Genomic DNA, 21,326 nt, shown 5'->3' with positions numbered 1-21,326 from the left:
ATGCCATGTTCCTAACCTTCCTACACTCCAGGTCCTGCACCCTAAAGCTACAGTCTGGGTTCCCATGCCCCTGCAGAGTTAGTTTAAACCCCCCCCAAGAGCACTAGCAAACCTCCCACCAAGGGTACTGGTGCCCCTCAGGTTCAGGTGCAGTCCATCCTGTTTATAGAGGTCCCACCTTCCCAGAAAGAACCCCAGTTATCCAAATACCGGAATCCCTCCCTCCTGCACCATCCCTGTAGCCACGCATTTAACTGTTCTCTCTCCCTATTCCTCGACTCTCTATCACGTGGTACGGATAACAAACCAGAGACAACAACTCTGTCTTTCTCCTGGATGGGGTTCCTGGGGTTTGTGGTGATGTCATTTCCTGTTCATTTTCTGAGGGGTTGATAGATGGCACCTCGATCTATGTGCTTGTTTATGGCGTTGTGGTTGGAGTGCCAGGCCTCTAGGAATTCTCTGGCATGTCTTTGCTTAGCCTGTCCCAGGATAGATGTGTTGTCCCAGTCGAAATGGTGGTTTTTTTCATCCGTGAGAGGGGGTCATGTCTTTTTGTGGCTAGCTGGTGTTCATGTATCCTGGTGGCTAACTTTCTTTGACTGGGACAACACATCTATCCTGGGAGCTCAAGTTCATTCTAACTCTGAGCTTCCAACCTAACTCCCTGAAAGCCTGCCTAACATCCTCAGCCCTCCTCCTACCTATTGTCATTGGTGCCAATGTGGACCACGACTTCAGGCTGCTCCCCCTCCCCCTTAAGGACCCGGAAAATACGATCAGAGACATCACGTACCCTTGCATCTGGGAGGCAACATACCAAATGTGAGTCTCTCTCGCCCCCACAAAACCGCCTATCTGTGCCCCGAACTATCAAGTCCCCTGAATCTCTTCACACCTTTCCAGGTTGAACTCCATCTGCAACTTCTCATCTCTGCATCTTGTCAATATCCTGTTGCAACCTACAACAGCCCTTCACACTATCCACCACTCCACCAACCATCGTATCATCAGCAAACTTACTAACGCACACTTCAGTTTCCTCATCCAAGTCATTTATAAAAATCACAAAGAGCAGAGGTCCCAGAACAGATCCCTGTGGAACACCACTGGTCACTGAGCTCCAGGCTGAATACTATCCATCTACTACCACCTTCTCTCTTTTATTGGCCAACCAATTCTGTATCCAGACAATTAAATTTCCTTGTACCCCATGCCTCCTTACTTTATAAATGAGCCTACCATGGGGAATGTTGTCAAACGCCTTGCTAAAATCCATGTACACACCATCCACTGCCCCACCTTCATGTATGTGTTTTGTCACATCTTCAAAGAATTCAAGGAGAAGGAAATGGCAAGCAGGAATGCTTCTATTAAAAGAAAAGCATTTATTCCCAGTTCAGAATTTCATCAGTGCATGCGTTTAACACTCTAATATTGGTCACCCTATTCAAATGTGCTGTTGACTCGGATAATAAGCAGAATTGCTTTCCTAGTCTGATTGCTTTGAGTCGCGATGTCATTGATACCTTTGGGGACCATGGCCACTGGATCCTCACCTAATCCTCAAAGCACCTATCCAACCCCGAAGAGATATCCTAAATCTCAGAAGGAACACAGTCACCTGGACTTTTGAAAAGGTTGAGTCTCCTCCACTTCTATCTTTTCAATTCCCAGACCTTCCTCACTCAGTCGTATGTTCCTGTCTTTGACCATGAACTGAATTAGATGGTGCAATCCTAGAACGCATGTCTGTCCTTGAAATAAAGCATCCAGATAACTTTCACTCTGTGCCGAAGTGTTGGCAGCTCAATTAATTACAGATGGAGTTCCTTCCATTGGAAACGGTTCCTGCAGATGTGCTTGCTTTGGTTCACACAGGTATCCATGAGATTTTCCAGCTGCCGCACATCTGCTAAGTTTGTAGAATGAATTAATGAGTTTTTTGATCAGTTAAGTTTTAATTAATGTCTCGAGTGCAGCCTGCTCTTATTCTTTTTTATTTGAATGAATGTTCTACTTGTCCGGATTTTGTCAATACCTAACATAAGTTTCGGCTTCAGCACATCTGAATGCCCCCACAAATGCTTTAGTCCACAATGAATTACAGAGCCAATGCTCAAAGCCACACTGAGAATAAGATTTAAGGCAGACAATAAATTACCTAAGTATATGACACACCTACAAGACCATAATCAAACATAGTCACCCCTTCACAAACTCCACAAAAATTCTCAAACACAGTACCACCTGGAGGAGTGACATACTGCCTCCAACATCAGTATAGCCAGTGTCAAGGGATAACAATAAAGTGCTTGTCTTTAACTTTTTTGATCACTATAGCCACACTGCAGCCAAGTCTGCAATACAACTCTCCAGAAGGTCTGAAAATCATAAATTCTCATCAGAGCCGTCACAGACTGTGTGGGAGCCAGGATTCTACAGACTGCCATGATTAATAAATGACTCTCTATGTCTTATTCTCATTTCCGTGCACCACTTCCTCCAACAAGTGCACTAAATTTGAAAGCACTGATTATGCTGCTTATGTCAGTTTCCTTTGAGTTAGTAAAACACAATCTCCTGCCACCTTTGCTTTTTTATCTGCGGGAATGTCCTCTCCTAGTACATCTTGTGTTCAAGAACCACTTCCTGATCCCATCAAATTGTCGAATGCCAAAACATCTCTTCTCAATCTCCCATGCTCACTAATGTTATATATCAGCCTCTTGATTGCTGAACCCCTTCAAAAACTTGTCTAATCCTCCACTCTACAGTGCCGTCAGCTGCACATTTACTTGTCTCCTATAACACTAAAATGGCTTTTAAAAAGTGCGATGGAATGCTTCTTACTTGTCTGGATGAGTGTGCTCCAAACAGCACTCAAGAAGCTTGACATCATCTAGTGCAAAGTATTCACTCCCTCCACCCCTGAAGCTTAATAGCAGTGTTACTGTCTACAAGATGCACTGCAGAAATTCACCAAAGATCCACAGACAAGGCCTTCAATACCCACAACAATTTCCATCTAGAAGGTTAAGAGTAGCGGATACATGAGAACACTGCCATCTGCAAGTTTCCCTCCAAGCCACTTACCATCCTGAGTTGGAAATTTGCCAGTGTTCCTTCACTGTTGCTATGTCAATATGCTGGAACTCTCTCCTAAAGGCATTGTGGGCCAGCCTACAGCAGGTGGACTGCAGCAGTTCAAGGCACCGTCTTCTCAAAGGCAACTAGAGAGGAGCCGTAAAATGCTGGCCAGCCAATGATGTCCACTTCCCATGAGCGAATTTAAAAAAAGGCCTCACACTTCCCTCTGCATTGTTCTTGACCCTCATGACTGTCTGAGCATTCTGCAGTTCTGCTGTCAGAACCCTTTACTACTTTCATCCTGTTTTTCAGCAACTGTGCCTTCAATTGTATGGGCTGTAAGCTTTGGATACCTTTATCAAAACGTCCTAAACTCTCTTTCATTCGTGTTCACAAATTGCCCCATGTTCCCTGCCTCTCACCCCTGCCCCCATGCGCCCTGCCTGTTGCCCCCATCGCAGGTGCGCATGTGCACCCTGTCTCTCGGCCCGCACACGTGGATAGTTTCTCCTTTGGAGTTATTATACACCTGAGCTCAAGTGTACTCAACTGTAAGTAGCCTCTTTAGGGTTTGATCCTAACTCTGTGGCCTGGGGCTAACACTTAACTTGTCACTCTACGTTCATTATATCCTTCCCTTCTCCAAAAACACTGGTCTATACAACCATCTCCATTTAAGAACTTCACAGGACTACTCAACACACGAAGCAAAACTGAAACCAAAGTCTTTCTGTCTCAACCAGCTTGCAACAAGACTAGTTCCTGAAACCTTTAACAAGCATTGATGCCCCATTATTTATCTTACTGGTTACAAGACAATCTTTAAAATATACTAAAATCCATTAGTGGTGCACAAAAACCTATGCGAGACTTCAAAAAATATTTTAAAAGAAATCATGGTTACAGAAATACTTGCAAATAAATTACTAACTTCAGGCACAGAAAATCTGCAGATTATTAATCAAAACCAAAAAACTCAAACTTAGAACACAGAACAGTACGGCCCCTCGACCCACCATGACTGTTCTGATCATGATGCTTTTATAAACCAATCCCACCTGCCTGCACATTGTTGGTTTCCCCCTATTTCCAGTGTGTTCATTGTCTCTTAAACTTTGCTGAAGTATCCGTTTCTATCACCTCCCCAATATCATGTACCAGGCACTTGCCAGCTTCTGTATTAAAGAACTTTCCTCACACATCTCCCGAAAACTTTACTCCTCTCACTTTAGTCCTCTGCCCTTTAGTATTTGACATTTCCATCTTGGGGGGTGGAAAAGACTCTGACAATCCACCCTATCCATGCCTGTCATAATTTTACATATTTCTATCAGGTTGTCCCTCAGCCTCTGCTGTAGCGGAAGCAATCCAAGTTTTGTCCAATCTCTCCTTATACTAACACACTCCAATCCAGGCACCATCCTGTAAAATGCTTTTGCACCTGCTGCAAAGCCTCACATCCTTCCTATATTGTAGCAAGCAGAATTGCATGCTCTATCCAAATGTTACAACATGATTTGCCAACTTTTATACGCAGTATCTTGACTAATGAAGGTAAGCATGCTGTACACCTTCTTTACTGCCTATCCACTTGTTTTGCCACTTTCAGGGAGCTATGAACTTGGAACCCAAGATCCCTCTGTATATCAATGCACCTAAGGGTTCTGCCATGTACTATATACTTTGCTCTTGCATTTGACCTAACAAAAGTGCATCACCCCATACAATCAGTTCTTTCATAATGTGATAGTTGCATTGTTCTACAATCCTGCATTATAGAAAAATTGTGCTTGAGAAACAGCGCTTAAAGTGTTGGCGGCGTAATTGTGTTACAGCCAGCATGCGTTTTAATAGTTTGTGCTGTGGAAACAGCATCCCCAATTCATCAATCACATTAGTGAATTTGTGTCGACAAAACAGAATGACCTTTACTTGTTCTGATTAAACTCCATTTCCAACTCCACAAATTTTGTGTTGTGTGCATTCTTACAAATCAGGCCTTACATTTGACCACATCAAATCTTACATTTACGTACACGCGTGCACACATTCTGAGGAAGCGTCACTCGATTCATGATGCTGCTAGATCTGCTGAGCTTTTCCAGCAATTTTTGTTTTTGTTTCTGATTGACAGCATCTGCAGTTCTTTTAATTTTTACATTTTCATCCATGTTTATTCGTAATTTAAAAAAAGTCACTAATTCTTTCAGAAAATCAATGGTGACCAATCTCCAGTCAGAAAAACATCCCTCCGCAACTACTTTTTGTCCTCCATGCACAAGTCCATTCTTCCCAACTTCCCAACTCAGCATAGATGCACCTGACTCAATCTTTTTAACTAGCTGACCATGAGGAACCTTGTCAGATGTTTTAGTAAAGTCCATGTAGATAACATCCACTGCGCTATCCTCATCACTCTTCTTCACTTTCTCAAAAACTCAATCAAGTTTGTGAGAAGTCAGCTTTCCAACATAAATCCATGCTGTCTATCTTTAATAAGTTCATTCTTCTCCAAATGTGAATAAATCCTGATTCTAATTACTGATGTGAGGCCTACCAGGCTAGATTATCCTGAATTATCCCTGTTGCCCTTATTGGGCAAAGGAACAATATTGTCTATTCTCCAGTCTTGTGAGGTCTTGCATGTGGCTAAAGAGGATATAAAAATGACTGTCAAGGCCCCAGCAATCTCCTTCTGTTTCCTTCAGTATCCTGGGATTGATCACATTAGGCCCTGGGGATTTACCTACATTCAAGTCTTTCAAGAACCCAGTACCAACTCCTCCTCAAAATCAACATGCCTCCCCTATTCTTTCCTTCCTCCTTGGTGAATACAGATGTAAAGTATTCGTTAAGAATGTTCCCTCCTGCCTGTGCTTCCATGCATAAATTCCTGCCTCTGTCCTTGAGTGAATCTGCCTTTTCCTTTGTTACCCCCTTGCACCTAATATATGCATAAAATTCCTTGGGATTGTCCTTAATTTTACATGCCCAGGGCCCTTTTCGCACCTCCTAATTTCTTGTTTGAATTATTTCAACTTCCTTTAAATTCCTCAAGGGCCTTGTCTTTTTTTTTGTTGGCTAAACTTTCAATATCTCTTGTCATCGAAGGTTCCCAGATCTTGCTATTTTTAATTTCATCCTCCGAGGAAAATGCTGGTCTTGAACTGAGGCCCTTCCCTGAGCCTAGATCAGACAGTCTCAGAATAATACAACATTGGAAGAAGTAATGAGATCTGTCTTGCCTGGACCAGTTGCTTGGTAGAGTTTTCCAAATAATCCTACTTTCCTGCCTTTCCCCATTGCCTGTAAAATTCTCCAGAATAATTTTTCTCTTGAGTCCAGGCAATATATTCCAGGTCAGAACAACTCATTATCTGGAAAAAAAATTCTGCATGGTGATTTTTGATTATTTTGCCAATTACTATAAACCTTAATTAATTACTGAACCTCTGCAATTAAAAACAAAGGTCTATCTTTGTTTACTCTCTCCAAATCTTCATGATTTGAATAGTTTTTTTTTAAGTATTCTCTTAATTCTAGGGAACCTGCAAGCCCGGTAAAAGTGGAAGCTAGCAGCTTCCATCCTTGAGTCAGACTCGCAGACCTTATAAGTCCTCTCAAATTCAAGTTCCTCCATGGTTTGCTAACAAAAATGAAGGCTGACGCTCGGGAGCAACATTGAGGGATCATTGCAGTCTTGAAGGTGCAATCTGGGGTGGCACAGTGGCTCAATGGTTAGCTTACTGCCTTGCAGAGCCATGCATCCAGGTCCATTTTCACCCTTGGGTGACTGTCTGTGGAGTTTGCACATTCTCTCTGTGTCTACATTGGTTTCCTCCCACAGTCTAAAGATGTTCAGGTTAGGTGGATTGGCCATGCAAAATTGCCCATAGTGTTCAGGGATTTATAGGCTAAGTAGATTAGCTGTGGAAAATGCAAGGTTACAGGGATAGGATAAAGTGTGGTCTGCGCAGGCTGCTCTTCGGAGAGTCGATGTGGACTTGATGGACTGAATGGCCTGCTTCCATACTGTAGAGATTTTATTATTCTATCTTTCGGATGAGGCATTTAATTGAGGCACCACCTGCCTCTGGTGGATGTAAACCATCCTGTGAAGACTGGCAGAGAAGTTATCCCTAGTGTCCTGGCTAATATTTATTCCTCAATCAACGTCAAAAAGACAGATTATGTGGTCTTGATCACACAGCTCTTAGTGGATTCTTGTGAGGAATTTGACTGCTACGTTTACTACAGTGCCTCACTTTACGCACCCCAGCTGTAAGGCACTTTGGCATGGCAGGTAGTTAGGAAAAGTATTTTATATATATATGCACATATCCTTTTTTATTAACAACTTCAGTTTCTCCACATAACCAAGTCTGTCATCATTGGTACCATTTTCTTCCTAACGTTTCCAAGGCCTTAACATCTTTCTCCAAATATGGTGCCAAATATTGAGCATAATACTCCAGATGAGGTCTAAGTAGTGTTTCATCAAAGGTTTTTTGTAACTAACTTGTTTTTAAGTATTGCTGTCAAAGCTTTCCATCTTGCTGGTCAGGACAATTCACAAGGATACCAATTTCAAGGAAAAGCCAAATTTACATTGTATGGGAGGAGAGTGCTGATTGTGATGGGTAGAGGCATTGGTATAAAGAATGCACAAGCTACTGATGATTGGCAACTAACTGCTAGGCTTTATTTTGTTTTACTTGTTCTGTACTCTTCCACTTTTAGTCTAACCAGAGATAAATTTGTGAAGAAGGAAAAGGTATAGGGCCCCGGGGAGAGAGCAGGGGAATGGGATTAACTGGATTGCTTTACAACAGAGATCCCAAAGTTCCAATGGGTGGAACAGCTGACCCTGAATTCATTCCAATAAGTAGACTGTCATTGATCTCTCTACCACATCATCTTAATGACATTAAAAAAACATCTAATTTACAACAGTGAAACAGGCTACTTAGCCAGAGAGACTTGTTGGTATTGTCCTGGTCTATTTTGCCTTCACCTCATAAAATTAAAGTCTCCTATTCCTTTCCCCCTCACGTAATTCCCTAACTTCTCTTGGAATACACACAAGCACAATTACACTACTTGGTGCTTTGTTTTGCAGTCTCATCATTCTTGACAACAGTCCTGACATGTTTATTGAATTTGTGGTTTATGCTGAAACAGAGGGTAAGGAGAGACAGGAACCCTACTTCTCTTCCATCAGAGTATAGTGGCTAAGACAAATAAATGTTGTCAAACAATAAATAAAAGTTTAAAAGCATTTAAGTGTAACATTTATAGTCAATGCCCTCAGTTACATTGATTCTTCATCACTATGTTGTTTTATTTGTTCATGAGATGTGTGTATTGATGGATGGACCAGCATTTATTGTCTATCTTACTGATGTCATTGCCACGCTGCCATATACACCCAAACACTTCTTACAAAACACTCCAGAGGTCATAGTCCAATTTTTAAGCAGTTACATTTATGGCATGAATTTTAAGTATTCAGACTTAGAAAAGTAGTAGCACATCAAGTCATACAGCGGTGAATACTGGGTTGCTGATAATGCGGGATTGAAAACAATGCAGTGGTTTAGACTTTCACCAATGTCTGTCTAAAACTAAATTTCCACATTTGATCAATACTGCAACCCCCTTCATTTTTTTTCTTTTCTGATCAGAAGATGAGAGAAATAATGGTGTTCATGTCCACTGTCGCTTAAGGTAATGGAGCAGACAGCAAAGGAACAACCCTAGCTTAACCAGCCTCTGTTCAAGGCTGAAATACTTCCTCCTGGTGAATCTCCGTTGCACTCCCTGCAAGGCAATCACATCCTTTCTCTGGTGTGGTGACCAGAACTACACACAGTATTCCAGTTATGTCCTAACAAAAGTTTTGTACAGCTCCAACATGGTCTCCCTGCTCTTATAATCAGTGCTACATCAAGGCAAACATCCCACATTCTTCCTTAGTGATCATTTTAAGCCGTCTTGCCACTTTAGGGAATCTGTGGATTGGCAGCTTTCCTCCTTTGAGCTCTCTCGTGTCTTACCATTCATTGAGTACCTCCTTGCCTTGTATTCCAAAGTACATCACCTCATATTTATCAGAGTTCACTTCCATTTGTCACTGATCTGTCCATCTGACCAATCCATTAATATCCTTCTGTAACCTAATACCCTCCTTTTCACTTTCAACCACCCAGCTAATTGAAGGTGGCCTGTTCTCTAATTGGTCCAGAAAACCAACATTGCAGGAATTCCTTCTCGACAGTATTGGACTAGTCTGACCTGCTGCGCTTTTCCAGCAACACATTTCCAGCTCTGATCTCCAGCATCTGCAGACCTCACTTTCTCCTCACTAATTTGATTTACCCAGTCTATATGCAGATTAAAGTAACCCAATTATTACAGCTGTTTGTTTACCTCCTACATCTCTGATTTCCTAGTTTACCATCATCACAACTATTTGGTGGACTCTATATCACCCTTGCAAATGTTTTTTGCCCCTTAGTATTTCTCAATTCTCCCCACTCCGATTCTACATTGTCTGAGCTAATATCTTTGTTTAATATTGTGTTTATATCCTCTAACCAGGAATGTAACTCCTCCATCTTTTCCTTTTCGTCTGTCGTTCCTAAATACTGAATACCCCTGATTCAGTTCCCATCCCTGGTCAACCTGCAGCCATAACTCCGCAATCCCAACTATATCATATCTGTTTGCATGATTAGTTTATTCACATTATTTCAAATGTTCTGCATTGTCAGGCACAAAGCCTTAATGCTTGTCTTTTTAATGTTCCTATCCCATTCCCATTTTTTTTTTACTGTAGTCTTGTTTGAATCTGGCCTTTGATTCCTCTGCTCATCACTTCTTTTTTTCCCCTTTGTGCCTTTTGCTCTTGATTCCTCTTCCTCTGACTCCTTGCATAAATTCCCATCTCCCTGCCAGTTTAGTTCAAACCATCCCAACCATTTGGGTAAAAACTCCCCCTGGGGCATCACTCTCGATGCTGCCCAGGTGTAACCTATCCAGTTTGTACTGGCCCCATCTCTTCCAGAACAGGTTTTAAAGCACTAGGAATCTGAAACTCTCCCCCTCACACCATCTCTGAGCCACATGTTCATCCAATACATCCTGCTATTTCTGGCAAGTGGCTCTGGTAGGAAATATGAGATCTCTACCTTTTTAAGATCCTACTTTTCAGCTTCCCAACTCCTATATTCTGCTTTTAGGACCTTATCCTTTACCTGTGTCATTGGTACAGATGTGTACAATGTCCACTGGCTGTTCACCCTCCTCCTGCAGGATCTTGTTGCAGCTCTGAGACGTCCTTCACCCTAGTACCATGAAGGCTGCATACCATCACATGCCCTTTCGCCATGTGGTCTGAGCAGGAAAGATATACATGAATGGCATCATGAACAAGAGGTCAGTTTTTAAACTAAGCTATTGACAGACTCATTTGTGAGTAATGAGGTAACAAAGGATAACAGAAGATAGCATATCCTGAACAAAGCCAACTCAATATCAGAAGATATTCCACAAGTAAAGAGCAATGAAATTCTCCCAAGTTCATCAGGAAGCTTCACACAGTCAGGAAGGAGAGATCACAGAGTGAGTCACAGCCCCAAGATAAATTGAAATCAAGAATCAGGGCCCAGTACAAAAGAGTGACATCACAGGTAAACTATAAGTTTGTGGGTTGGTAATAGCTACTAATTTGACTATCTACAATAAGTTATTTTCAGCTTCAAGGTAAATAGGAGAAATATTTACAGGCTACAAACTATGAAACCAGTAAGAATTTTTTAAAAATCAAATTACGGTCTAAGTAATTAAGATAAAGATGCTGGGCTAGGCAGTATGTTGTAAATGCATGATGTTGGAGCTGGTGGACCCCCTTTCGTTTATAGTGAACATAAGTGTTGGTTACTTGAGGTGACTGGCTCAGAGGTGATGAGCTGGAGTCTGTGTTTCAATTGAAAAGCGATTTGCATGCTGCTTTTCAGAGGTAGTCGCACCCCTTAAATTAACTATGTCAAATTTGGTCTGTGTGAGATGACTAGCAAGGCAAATAGAGCAATCCAGAAACTAGTGTTGAAAGAGCCTCAGTCCTTGAGCTTGTCTAACAGGTTTGGGATTCTTGCTCCCTGTGTAAATAAGAGGAGGGGCTATAGGGGGATGAGAAAACTGACCAGAGCTATTGAAGAGGAGGGAGAAAAGATGAAATGTAATTGTAATCAGGGGTTAGTATAGGGAAGGGAATAGACAATGTTCTCTGTAGCAAGGATCAAAAATCTTGAAGGCTGTGTTATCTATCTGATGCCAGCATTCAAGATAACTCATCTGGGCTACAGACAACCTTGGAGTGATGTCACAAAGCTAGTCCCTTTTTTTCCCTAAAAGCTGTTCCTTGTCTCAATGAGACTCTGTCCTTGATTTTATTTTCAGAGGGGCAATAAACCAGGCTGGGCTTCGATCGGTCTGGTTTGGTACAGGGATAAAAAGGATTTTTTTTAGATTAGATTAGATTACTTACTGTGTGGAAACAGGCCCTTCGGCCCAACAAGTCTACACCGCCCCGCCGAAGCGCAACCCACCCATACCCCTACGTTTACCCCTTACCTAACACTACAGGCAATTTATCATGGCCAATTCACCTGACCTGCACATCTTTGGACTGTGGGAGGAAACCGGAGCACCCGGAGGAAACCCACGCAGACACGGGGAGAACGTGCAAACTCCACACAGTCAGTCGCCTGAGGCTGGAAATGAACCCGGGTCTCTGGCGCTGTGAGGCAGCAGTGCTAACCACTGTGCCACCGTGCCGCCCGATTTTGAGAGGCCTTTTGTTCATGTATAAACAGATGAGACTTCAGGCTAAAGGAGTGGTCAGCTCTCCAGCTGAGCAGTTTTAATTCAGTCTAGAACTGATTAGAAGTTCAACAGGGAGCTGTGTGGAAACTCTCTCTCTCTCTCGCTCTCTCTCTGCCTTTCAACTTCAACCTGAGCATGTGTTCCATTTATACCGGTTTTTAAAGGGGGTTTGCTTATTAGGACTGCTGTGTATATTCGGAACAGCATAATTGTGTCTAGTTGGATAGGTTGAGTTTTGTAGGGGTTCTTTATTTTGCTCTTTGTGTTTCATTGTATAATTTTGTAAATAATTTTTTGTCTGCTTTAAAAATGTAATAGTCAACCTAGCTAATGTACTCTGGGTAATTTTCACTGTACACTTATCTAAAGAAATTGCAAAGTTATGGTCTGAGCAGTCTGCTTAGGAATGTTTTGTGTGGTCTGACTTAGTCCATAACAGCAGTAGGGAAAAAAAACGATAGATACCAACGATATAGTTAGAAAGAGGAATGTAATCCTGTTGAGGAAACATGAGCAGCTCGAGGTAAATTGAAAAGCGGAGCCAAGAAGGTGGTAATCTCTGATTACTACCTGGGCCGTGATCAAATTGGTATAGGGTCAACTAGACTAAAGATATACATGACTCAAAGATTGGTGCGGGAGAAATGGGTTTGAAATCATGGGACATTGGTGCCTATACTGGGGAAGGAGGGAGCTGTTCCGATGGGACCGGCTGCAGCTGAATCATGCTGGGACCAGAGTCTCACAATTAGGGCTGTGGATAGGGCTTTAAAATAAATGGAGGGGAAGTGGGTTCAATTGCATGGAAAAAAACGAATGGAGGGCTCAGCTGAGTTACTAAAGTTTCCAGAACAAGTAATAGGATACAGAGTATGTGTCTAACTTCAGGCACGGTGGCACAGTGGTTAGCACTGCTGCCTCACAGCACCAGAGACAACAGGTTCAATTCCCAACTCAGGCGACTGACTGTGTGGAGTTTGCACATTCTCCCCGTGTCTGCGTGGGTTTCCTCCAGGTGCTCCGGTTTCCTCCCACAGTCCAAAGATGTGCAGGTCAGGTTAATTGACCATGCTAAATTGCCCGTAGTGTTAGGTAAATGTAGGGGAATAGGTGGGTTACGCTTCGGCGGGTCGGTGTGGACTTGTTGGGCCAAAGGGCCTGTTTCCACACAGTAAGTTATCTAATCTAATTATGACCAGATGACAATTACGAGAAGGGGACAGTCAATGCAAGATTGAGGGTGTTGTACTCAAATCTGTGCAATACACAAAACAAGGTAAATGAGCTTGTTGTGTAAATTAAAATTGGCGGGTATGATGTGAGTATCACAGGAATGTGGTTGCAACGGCATCGAGGCTAGGAACTAAATATTCGAGAAAATACTTATTGAAAGGACTGGCAACTGAGCAGAGAGGACTGCGTTGTTGTCTTCGTATAAAATGAAAGTAAAAGATAGCAAGAAGAGATATAGAATCAGAAGGCGTCGAATTTGTGTGGGCAATTTGATGAAGAGCAAAGCATAAACAGCCTGATGGGAGTTGTGTATGAGCCTCCTAACAGTAGTCAGGATGTGGGGATGAAAATAAATCAGGAAATAGAAAAAGCATGTAGGGAAGGTATTATTACAATAAGCATGGGAACTTCAATAGGTAGGTGGATTGGGAAAAGTAGATAGTTGCGGATCTCAAGCAAAGAACAGCTGTTTTTTCAGGAACAGCTTTTGGTAGAGCCCACTTGGAGACAGACAGTTCTGAAAGTTATGATGTGTAATAAGGCAGATTTGGTTAGGGAGGTTTGGGTGAAGGAACACCTAGGGTCAGTGACTATACTGTTAAAGAATCCACCCCGCAGTTTGAAGGGAAGGAGTTGAAATCAGATGTAATAGTATTATAATTGAGTAAAAGTAACCACAAAGACATGAGGGTGGAGCTGGCCAGAGTTGATTGGAAGGGGAACCGAGCGGGGAAGTCAGTGGAGCAGCAATGACAGATGTTTCTGGAGACAATTCATCCCAAGGAAGAAGCAACATACTAAGGGGTAGATAAGGCAGCCATGGCTGACAAGGGATGGCAGGGACAGTATAAAAGCAAAAGAGGAAGCACAAAATGTGGTGAAAATTAGTGGGAAGCCGGATAATTGGGAAGCAGAGGATAACTAAAAAGCAATGGGGATGGGAGAAAAGGGTGCAAGACCAGATATGAGAGTAAGCAATCTAGTAATATAAAAGAAGATTGCGAGTTTTTTTTAGTATCCAAAAGGTAAGAAAAAGGCAAGAGTGTACATTGGACCACTGAAAATGAGGCTGGAGAAGTAGTAATAGGGAAAAAAGAAATAGTGGAGGGACTAAAGCAATACTTTGCATCAATTTTCACGGTGGAAGACACCAGCATCATGCTAGAACTTTGAGAGTCAGTGGGGCAGAGCTGAGCATAGTGGCTATCAATAAGGGGAAGGTGCTGGGGAAGCTGAAAGATCTGAAGTTGGACCAGATCGACTGCACCTAGAGTTCTGAAGGAGATAACTAAGGAGATTGAAGAGGTATTGGTGGTGATCTATCAGGGATCACTAGAGTTAAGGAGGGTCTCACCAGGCTGGAAAATGGCTAATCTAATATCCCTGTTTAAGAAGGAAGGAAGCAGAAGACAGGAAGCCAGGCTGGTTGACCAGATCTCAGTCGTTGGTAAGATATCAGAGTCCATTACTAAAGATGAGATTGCAGAGTACTTGGAAGTGCATGGTAAAATAGGACTGAGTCAGCACGCTTTGTCAAGGGGTGTCATACTTCACAAATCTTTTGGAAGTCTTTGGTAGATGCGGGTACTGTTACAACATTTAAAAGAGCTTTGAATAGGTACATGAATAGGAAAGGTTTAGAGGGATATGGACCAAGTTCAGGCAAGTGGGACTAAACAAGTGGGAAACTTGGTTGGCATGGACGAGTTTCCGTGCTATATGATTCTAAGACTCTGACTCTAGCAAGGGCAAGTTAGATAAAGGAGAGCCAGTGTTCATGATCTATTTGGATTTCCAGAAGGCCTTTGACAACGTGCCACACAAGAGGCTGTTCAATAAGATAAGAGCCCATGGTGATAGGGGCAAGGTACTGACAGGGATAAAGAATTGGCTGACTGGTAGAAGGTAGAGAGTGAGAATAGAGGAATCTTTTACAGGATGGCAGCTGGTGACCAGTGGAGATCTGCAAGGGCCAGTGTTGCGACCACAACTATTCACATTGTATATTAATGTTCTGGATGAAAGAATCTAAGCTTGCAGATCACAAAGATAGGTGGAGGGGCAGGCAATATTGGGGAGGAAGGCTGCAGAAGAACGTGGACAGGCAAAGAGATTGTGCAAAGAAGTGGCAGATGGAATACAGTGGGAAGGTGTGAGGTTACACACTTTGGTAGGTGGCATAGACTATTTTCTGAACGGAGAAGGATTTAGAAGTTTGAAGCACAAAGGGACTTGGGAGTCCTATTTCAGGATTCTCTGAAATTAACTTGCAGTTTTGGTTGGCAGTTAGGAAGGCAAATGCAATGCACTTTAAGAGAGCTAGAGTACAAGAGCAGAAATGTACTGCTGAAGCTGTGTGAGGCTCAAGATCATAAGGCATTTGGAATATTGTGAGCAGTTGTGGGTCCAGTATTTGAGAAAGGATGCACATGTATTGGAGGGAGTACAGAGGAGGTTTACAATAATGATCCCTAGGATGAATGGCATGTCATTGAGGAATGGTCGATGATTCTGGTTTTGTACTCAATGGAGTTTAGAAGGATGAAGGGAGGATTTGACTGAAACTTTCAGAACTCTGTGGGGCCTGGATGTGAAAAGATATTTCCACTAATAGGAGGGACTGGATAGCCTCAGAATAAAGTGATGACCCTTTACAACTGAAATGAGGAGGAATTCCTTCAGTCAGCGAGTGTGAATCAGTGGGAGTCATTTCTGCAGAGGGCTGTGTAGACCAAGCCATTGAGTGTAGTCAAGTCAATGATTGGGGACAAGGGAGAAGGCAGGAGAATGTGGTTGAGAGGTATGTCAAATGATGGAGCAGACTCGATGGGCTGATTGGCCTAATTTTTATAGTCTTATCCTGGAGCCTTGTTTGCTGTCACTTTCCACATTTATTGCTCCTCTCCTGTGCAGTAGAACTGACCATGGTGCCATGAGTTTGGCTGTTGCTGTTTTCCTCCGAGATATCATTCCCTCAGCACTATCCAAAGCAGTACAACTGTTTTTCTGGGGAATAGTCATATGGGATTCCTACACTGCCTGCCTAGTCCTCTTACTCTGCCTAGTGGTCACGCATATCCTTTTGCTTGTGGAGTCTTTGACCACTACTCTATCCATGCTATTCATGATTCTCTCAGTTTTGTGGGTGCTCCACAGCTGCTGTTTTATCTCTGAAACCCAAGTGGAGCTGGAGATACTTTCTGCACACATGCTAGACCCAGGTACTGGAAATGTGCCTGGCCTCCCACATAAAGCAAGAGAAGCACAACACAGCTTTGATTTCCCCTGCCATAACTTAATACTTTCAGAAATGCAACTTTCACCTTTTGGAAGATACTTAATAATAAATAGCAGTAATTTCTCTTGGGGCCCATATTGTGTGTTCCTTGTTACTACAGAAACTATAAACCACAAAAAAATCCTTACAAACTAAGCTACAAAAGCGATATTTACCTGACCTTATCTAGTCGTAAACATTCAGTTGGAACCTCCATTCCTGCAATAAGGTAAGACCACTCTAGTTTTCCTTGTGATGCCACTTTTTTTATTGCAAATATATACTATATTCATAAAAAGAACTTTAACTACATTCACAGGTTCTAAAATGGTTCTGTACAATCCGTGTATCAAGAAAAAACAAACATTGGAATTTGACATTCCCTGCATTTGCCAAAACCAAAGGCATTTCTTCCTCATGGAGGGAAGTATTTATGTTTATTGTGGCAACAAGAGGATCTGATAACTGAACAGACCCTTGTTTCATTTTGTCACAAGCAGGACACCCTTTCAAGATGACTGTGATGCTGAATGCAAAGACACTCTCTTCCCAGACTGGTTCAAGGCAATGCTTACTGTGAGGACCCCTTCCAGACTCGATGCGATGCAATTATACAATACCTGGACTGCTCAGCATTTGTCTCCTGTCTGATTCTTCCTATTTCTAAACTATTTTACTTTCAATTTAATTATTCTCATGCTGTTTATCTTTGCGTGCTTGAATTCTCTTCGGAATCAAAATCCTGGAACCTCCCTTCCTCACAGCACTGGGCGTAGCTCCACTTAGCCATTCAAGAAGACATCTTATTGCAACCTCCTCAAGGGCAACAGATGATAGCAATGCCAGTAATGTCCATGAATTAACTTTTAAAGATACATCTAGCCTAACAGCTCTGGTCAATCTTGCTGTGAAGATATTAGTTGCAGCTTTTTAGAATGCAACCCAGCCATGTTCTGCCCCAGCTCTAGCCCCATTGTCCTCCAAATCTGAAATCATCCTCTTGCTCCACTTTATCATCCATAAGTTAACCTGTTTTATCCCACTTTTCCCGAGGTACTGGAAGTAACGAGTTAATATGTTGATTCTGATTCTGATTTTTAACTTTCTCCCAAGTTCCTAAAGTATTGGCTGCAAGACCTCAACCCTTTCCTGTCTGAGTCAATGGTTCTGACATCAAATTCCTCCATCAGATGTTTGGTTGTACCCTGGTATTCGGCATACATTTCAAAATAACATACTTCAGAGTCTCAGTTATGGTTTTGATTGCACAAGTGCACAGGGAGAGCCCCCTTAGGCAGTCCAAAGTGAACTTTTCATGTTCGACCAATTAAGTTAATTATATAGCTGGGTTAAGGGTGTTGGCTCACCAATATAACAAAGAACTCATTGCATTTACAAATAACTTGCAGTTTCCTTGTATCATCAAAGAAGTGGTTTGCCCTTAAGTAAGCACTGATTGCATCAACAAAGAATTGATAACATTAGCAAAGAAATGGTGAACTGCTTGTGTTAACAAAGAACTGAATACATTTTTGATGTAAGTTCACAGTACTTCACAAGCGGTTGACTAATTATTTTGTTACCTTGTTGCTCAGTAGTTGTTTCGTCAGCTTAATCCTTTCTATGTTCCCCACCCAGATGTAGATATTTTTAATCAACCTATTCAGATATGCTATGACACACCTCTGGAGCAGGTGGGACTTGAACCTGGACCTCCTGGCCCAGAGGTAGGTACATTACCACAGTACCATAATGTCTAAGCTTTGCTAATGTAGGTTTGTGCTGGCTTGCCAATAAATTTCCCCTCATGGAGGCACTATGCAGGATTCAAGATAGCAGATCCATGTTCAACATTAAAAATCAATTTGAGAGTATGTGCCACACTCCCAGAATATTGCACTTTTCCTGCCTCTTTTTACCCTGTCCATTTGTGACATGCTTTTGTTCTTTTCAGTTACTCTGAAGTCTCTGTTGCTGCAGAGTGACCACCTCCTGGATTGTGCATTTCAGGAATTTTTAGATCTCCTGTAGGCCACCCAGTGACTTAAGCTGTGCCTAAAGCTCAGATACCCTGAACTTGATTTTGAGCAACTGGAGGTATTTCCTGTGCACACAGTAACTCTGGACACATGAAGCAACTTGGAGTTTCCACATGGAACAGGAGTTGCAGGCAATAGGTGTCAGCTGTCCCATCTTTCTCAGTTAATAATCTCATACTTTTGTAAGAACATAAGACTCAGGATCAGGAGTGGCAGGAAGCCACCCTTTGAGCCTGCTCTGCCATTTAATATAGTAATGGCTGATCTCATTATGGTCTCGATCACACTTTCCTGTTTATTCTCTGTAACCTTTCAACCTGTTCCTAATGAAAAATCATCTCCTTCTTAAATTTACTGAGTATCTCCGCACGCATCGCAAACTGGGGCAGTGAATTCCACAAATTCCTTAACCTTTGAGAGAAGTAATTTCTCCTCATCTCTATTTTAAATCTGCTAACCCTTTAAGCAAAATTATGACCTCTCGTTTTAATTGCTCCACAGGAGAAAACCTCCTTTCAATGTCTACTTTTTCAATTCCCTATAGCATCTTCTATTCCTCAATAAGATCTCCTCTCATTCTTCTAAACTGCAGAATATAGGCCTAAATTGCTCAATCTTTCTTCATAAGACAAACTCCTGGAGTCAATCTAGTGAACCTCCTCTGGGCTGCCTTCAATTTATTTGTGTTTTTTTTAGTGGTTATTGCAGCAGAAATTTTCTCTGGGTCTAATTAAAAACCAACTACTTACCTCTATGGCTTACATGACCCACATGTGCCTTCTTACATTTGTCTTTTCATACAGTGGTTGAGTTAACAGTACATGTTGTAAGCCATAATAGAGTGCTAGAGGAATATTGGAACAGAGGGTAGCCTTGTTAGAAGACAGCAACATAACTGCCCAGCTTCCAAAGAATGCTTGCAAACCTTTGAAATGCCTGATGGGTTTGTAATTGAATAATATACATTTGTTATTTAGGTTTTGTCAAAATGTCAATAATTTTAAGACCACCAGCTGAGTTGAAGCTTTAGAAACCCAACTAAGTATTCATCATGTTTAAGCTGTTAGGAAGATGTCCAGTTCATAGGCATATGGAGGATAGTGGGCTAGTGTAGGTTAGGTGGGCTTGGATCGGCGCAACATCGAGGGCCGAAGGGCCTGTACTGCGCTGTATTGTTCTATGTTCTATGTCCATTTCAAAGCAGAATGTCGATCAGTGGAGGGAAGCAGAGGCTTCCTTGAGGCCTTTTCTTTGCCTCAAGTGGTTTTTATTTCATTTTTTAAAAAAAGCCAGATTTGCCGGTCTACTTAAATTGGATAACAAAGAAAAAAGCAGAGGACATTTTCATTTTGATAGCTTTTCTATTATAAAAGTACTGTAATACATGTGAATAATCAAACAATTTTCTCAAGTAAGGGTAAGCTTAATCTTTAATGGGTGATCCCTATAATGAGTCACATCTATGTTACAGTACAGCACCTAACGTTGATATTGAAGGTGACACTTTTCACAATTTTCCTGACTCTCTTCTGCAGCTTTTCCATTTACTTCAGAAACGTTTACATCCAAGGTGTTTGAACTGGTTTTGTGGGAGAAAATCGCCCCCACCCCAATTTAAAATTTTCGAACTTAACTTCAGTAGGTGTTACTGCTGTGTGGTCAGTATTGCAGTGGAAACTCTACTTTTTTCCAGAAAAACAGTGGCAATTCTTGTGGTGAAACACATCTCTATATGAAAGTTTGAACCTAGGGTTCCATTTAACAGCAACTTTGTTCATTGTAATGCTGTTCTGTTGTAATTAGTTAATTTATCATTTTATCTCTTCAGGTCAAAAATTTCCACTCCATATATTTATCACTAAAGCTCTAAGCATCTCTATGTCCCTCTGCATTGAATTCCCACACTCACCAAATACTTGTTGGATTGCTTACATGATATTTGCTGATGGTGTGCACTTATTTCACTTTCACAGGGTTTGCTTATTTAAGATCAGTAATTGAAGTGTTTGTGGCATGTACTGATGCTGTTAACAAGGTTTTGCTCCATGTACTGATGTATTTCTTGTATTTTTCACAGATGGAGCTGAACCAAACAGGAGAATTGTTGGAGTCCCACTCCCTGAAGATCCTCAGCAGCGGTTGAGATGGCAGGCACATCTCGAGTTCACGCACAATCACGATGTTGGTGATTTGACATGGGATAAAATTGATGTTGTGTTGCCACGCTCTCAGAAATTGCGATCCCTGGTCCTTGCAGGAATCCCACACTCCTTGAGACCTCAGGTCATTTGCTTGGGTTCTGAGCCCAAGTTTTAATTTCTCAATCTGTTTTTAAAAATATATTCAGATGAGTCTATAATCTATCTTTTACAAATGCTCAGATTTAATTTTTCTAATCTTGCACTCTGGAATATTCAACACTTTCATTGCAGCATCGATGCCACCTTCCAAACAGAATTTTAAGAAACACAAATAGAACTTAAAAAAAACATTCCCAGGTTCTGGATGATGTAGGCAAAGTAATCTTTTTTGCTGATTGCTACATGCCTTGAGAAGTTCTTTAAACTGCTGTCAATCTTGTGCTAAGTCTGTTCCCACTATGACAAAAGTGAGGACTGCAGATGCTGGAAATCAGAGTTTAGATCAGAGTGGTGCTAGAAAAGCACAGCAGGTCAGGCAGCATCCGAGGAGCAGGAAAATCGACATTTCGGGCAAAAGTCCTTCATCGGGAATAGAAGCAGGAAGCTTCCAGGGTGGAGAGATAAATGAGGAGGGGGTGCTGGGGAGAAGGTAGCAGAGAG

At 41.9% G+C, this 21,326-nt stretch overlaps 1 protein-coding gene across 2 annotated transcripts in view; it reads left to right on the top strand.

The window, feature by feature from the left end:
• The window catches only part of sgsm3 (small G protein signaling modulator 3), a 186,135-nt gene that overhangs the window by 50,319 nt on the left and 114,490 nt on the right, over positions 1-21,326 (top strand). For both annotated transcript variants that reach the window (XM_043680029.1, XM_043680030.1), the window contains one exon: positions 20,603-20,808. In XM_043680029.1, coding sequence (XP_043535964.1) covers positions 20,603-20,808 — 206 coding nt within the window. The remainder of the gene's footprint in view (positions 1-20,602; positions 20,809-21,326) is intronic.

Source organism: Chiloscyllium plagiosum, chromosome 39, assembly GCF_004010195.1.
Source record: "Chiloscyllium plagiosum isolate BGI_BamShark_2017 chromosome 39, ASM401019v2, whole genome shotgun sequence".
NCBI classification, from domain to species: Eukaryota; Metazoa; Chordata; class Chondrichthyes; order Orectolobiformes; family Hemiscylliidae; genus Chiloscyllium; species Chiloscyllium plagiosum.
Note: the sequence above shows the minus strand (reverse complement) of the source record. Positions and strands in the feature narration are given on the sequence as shown.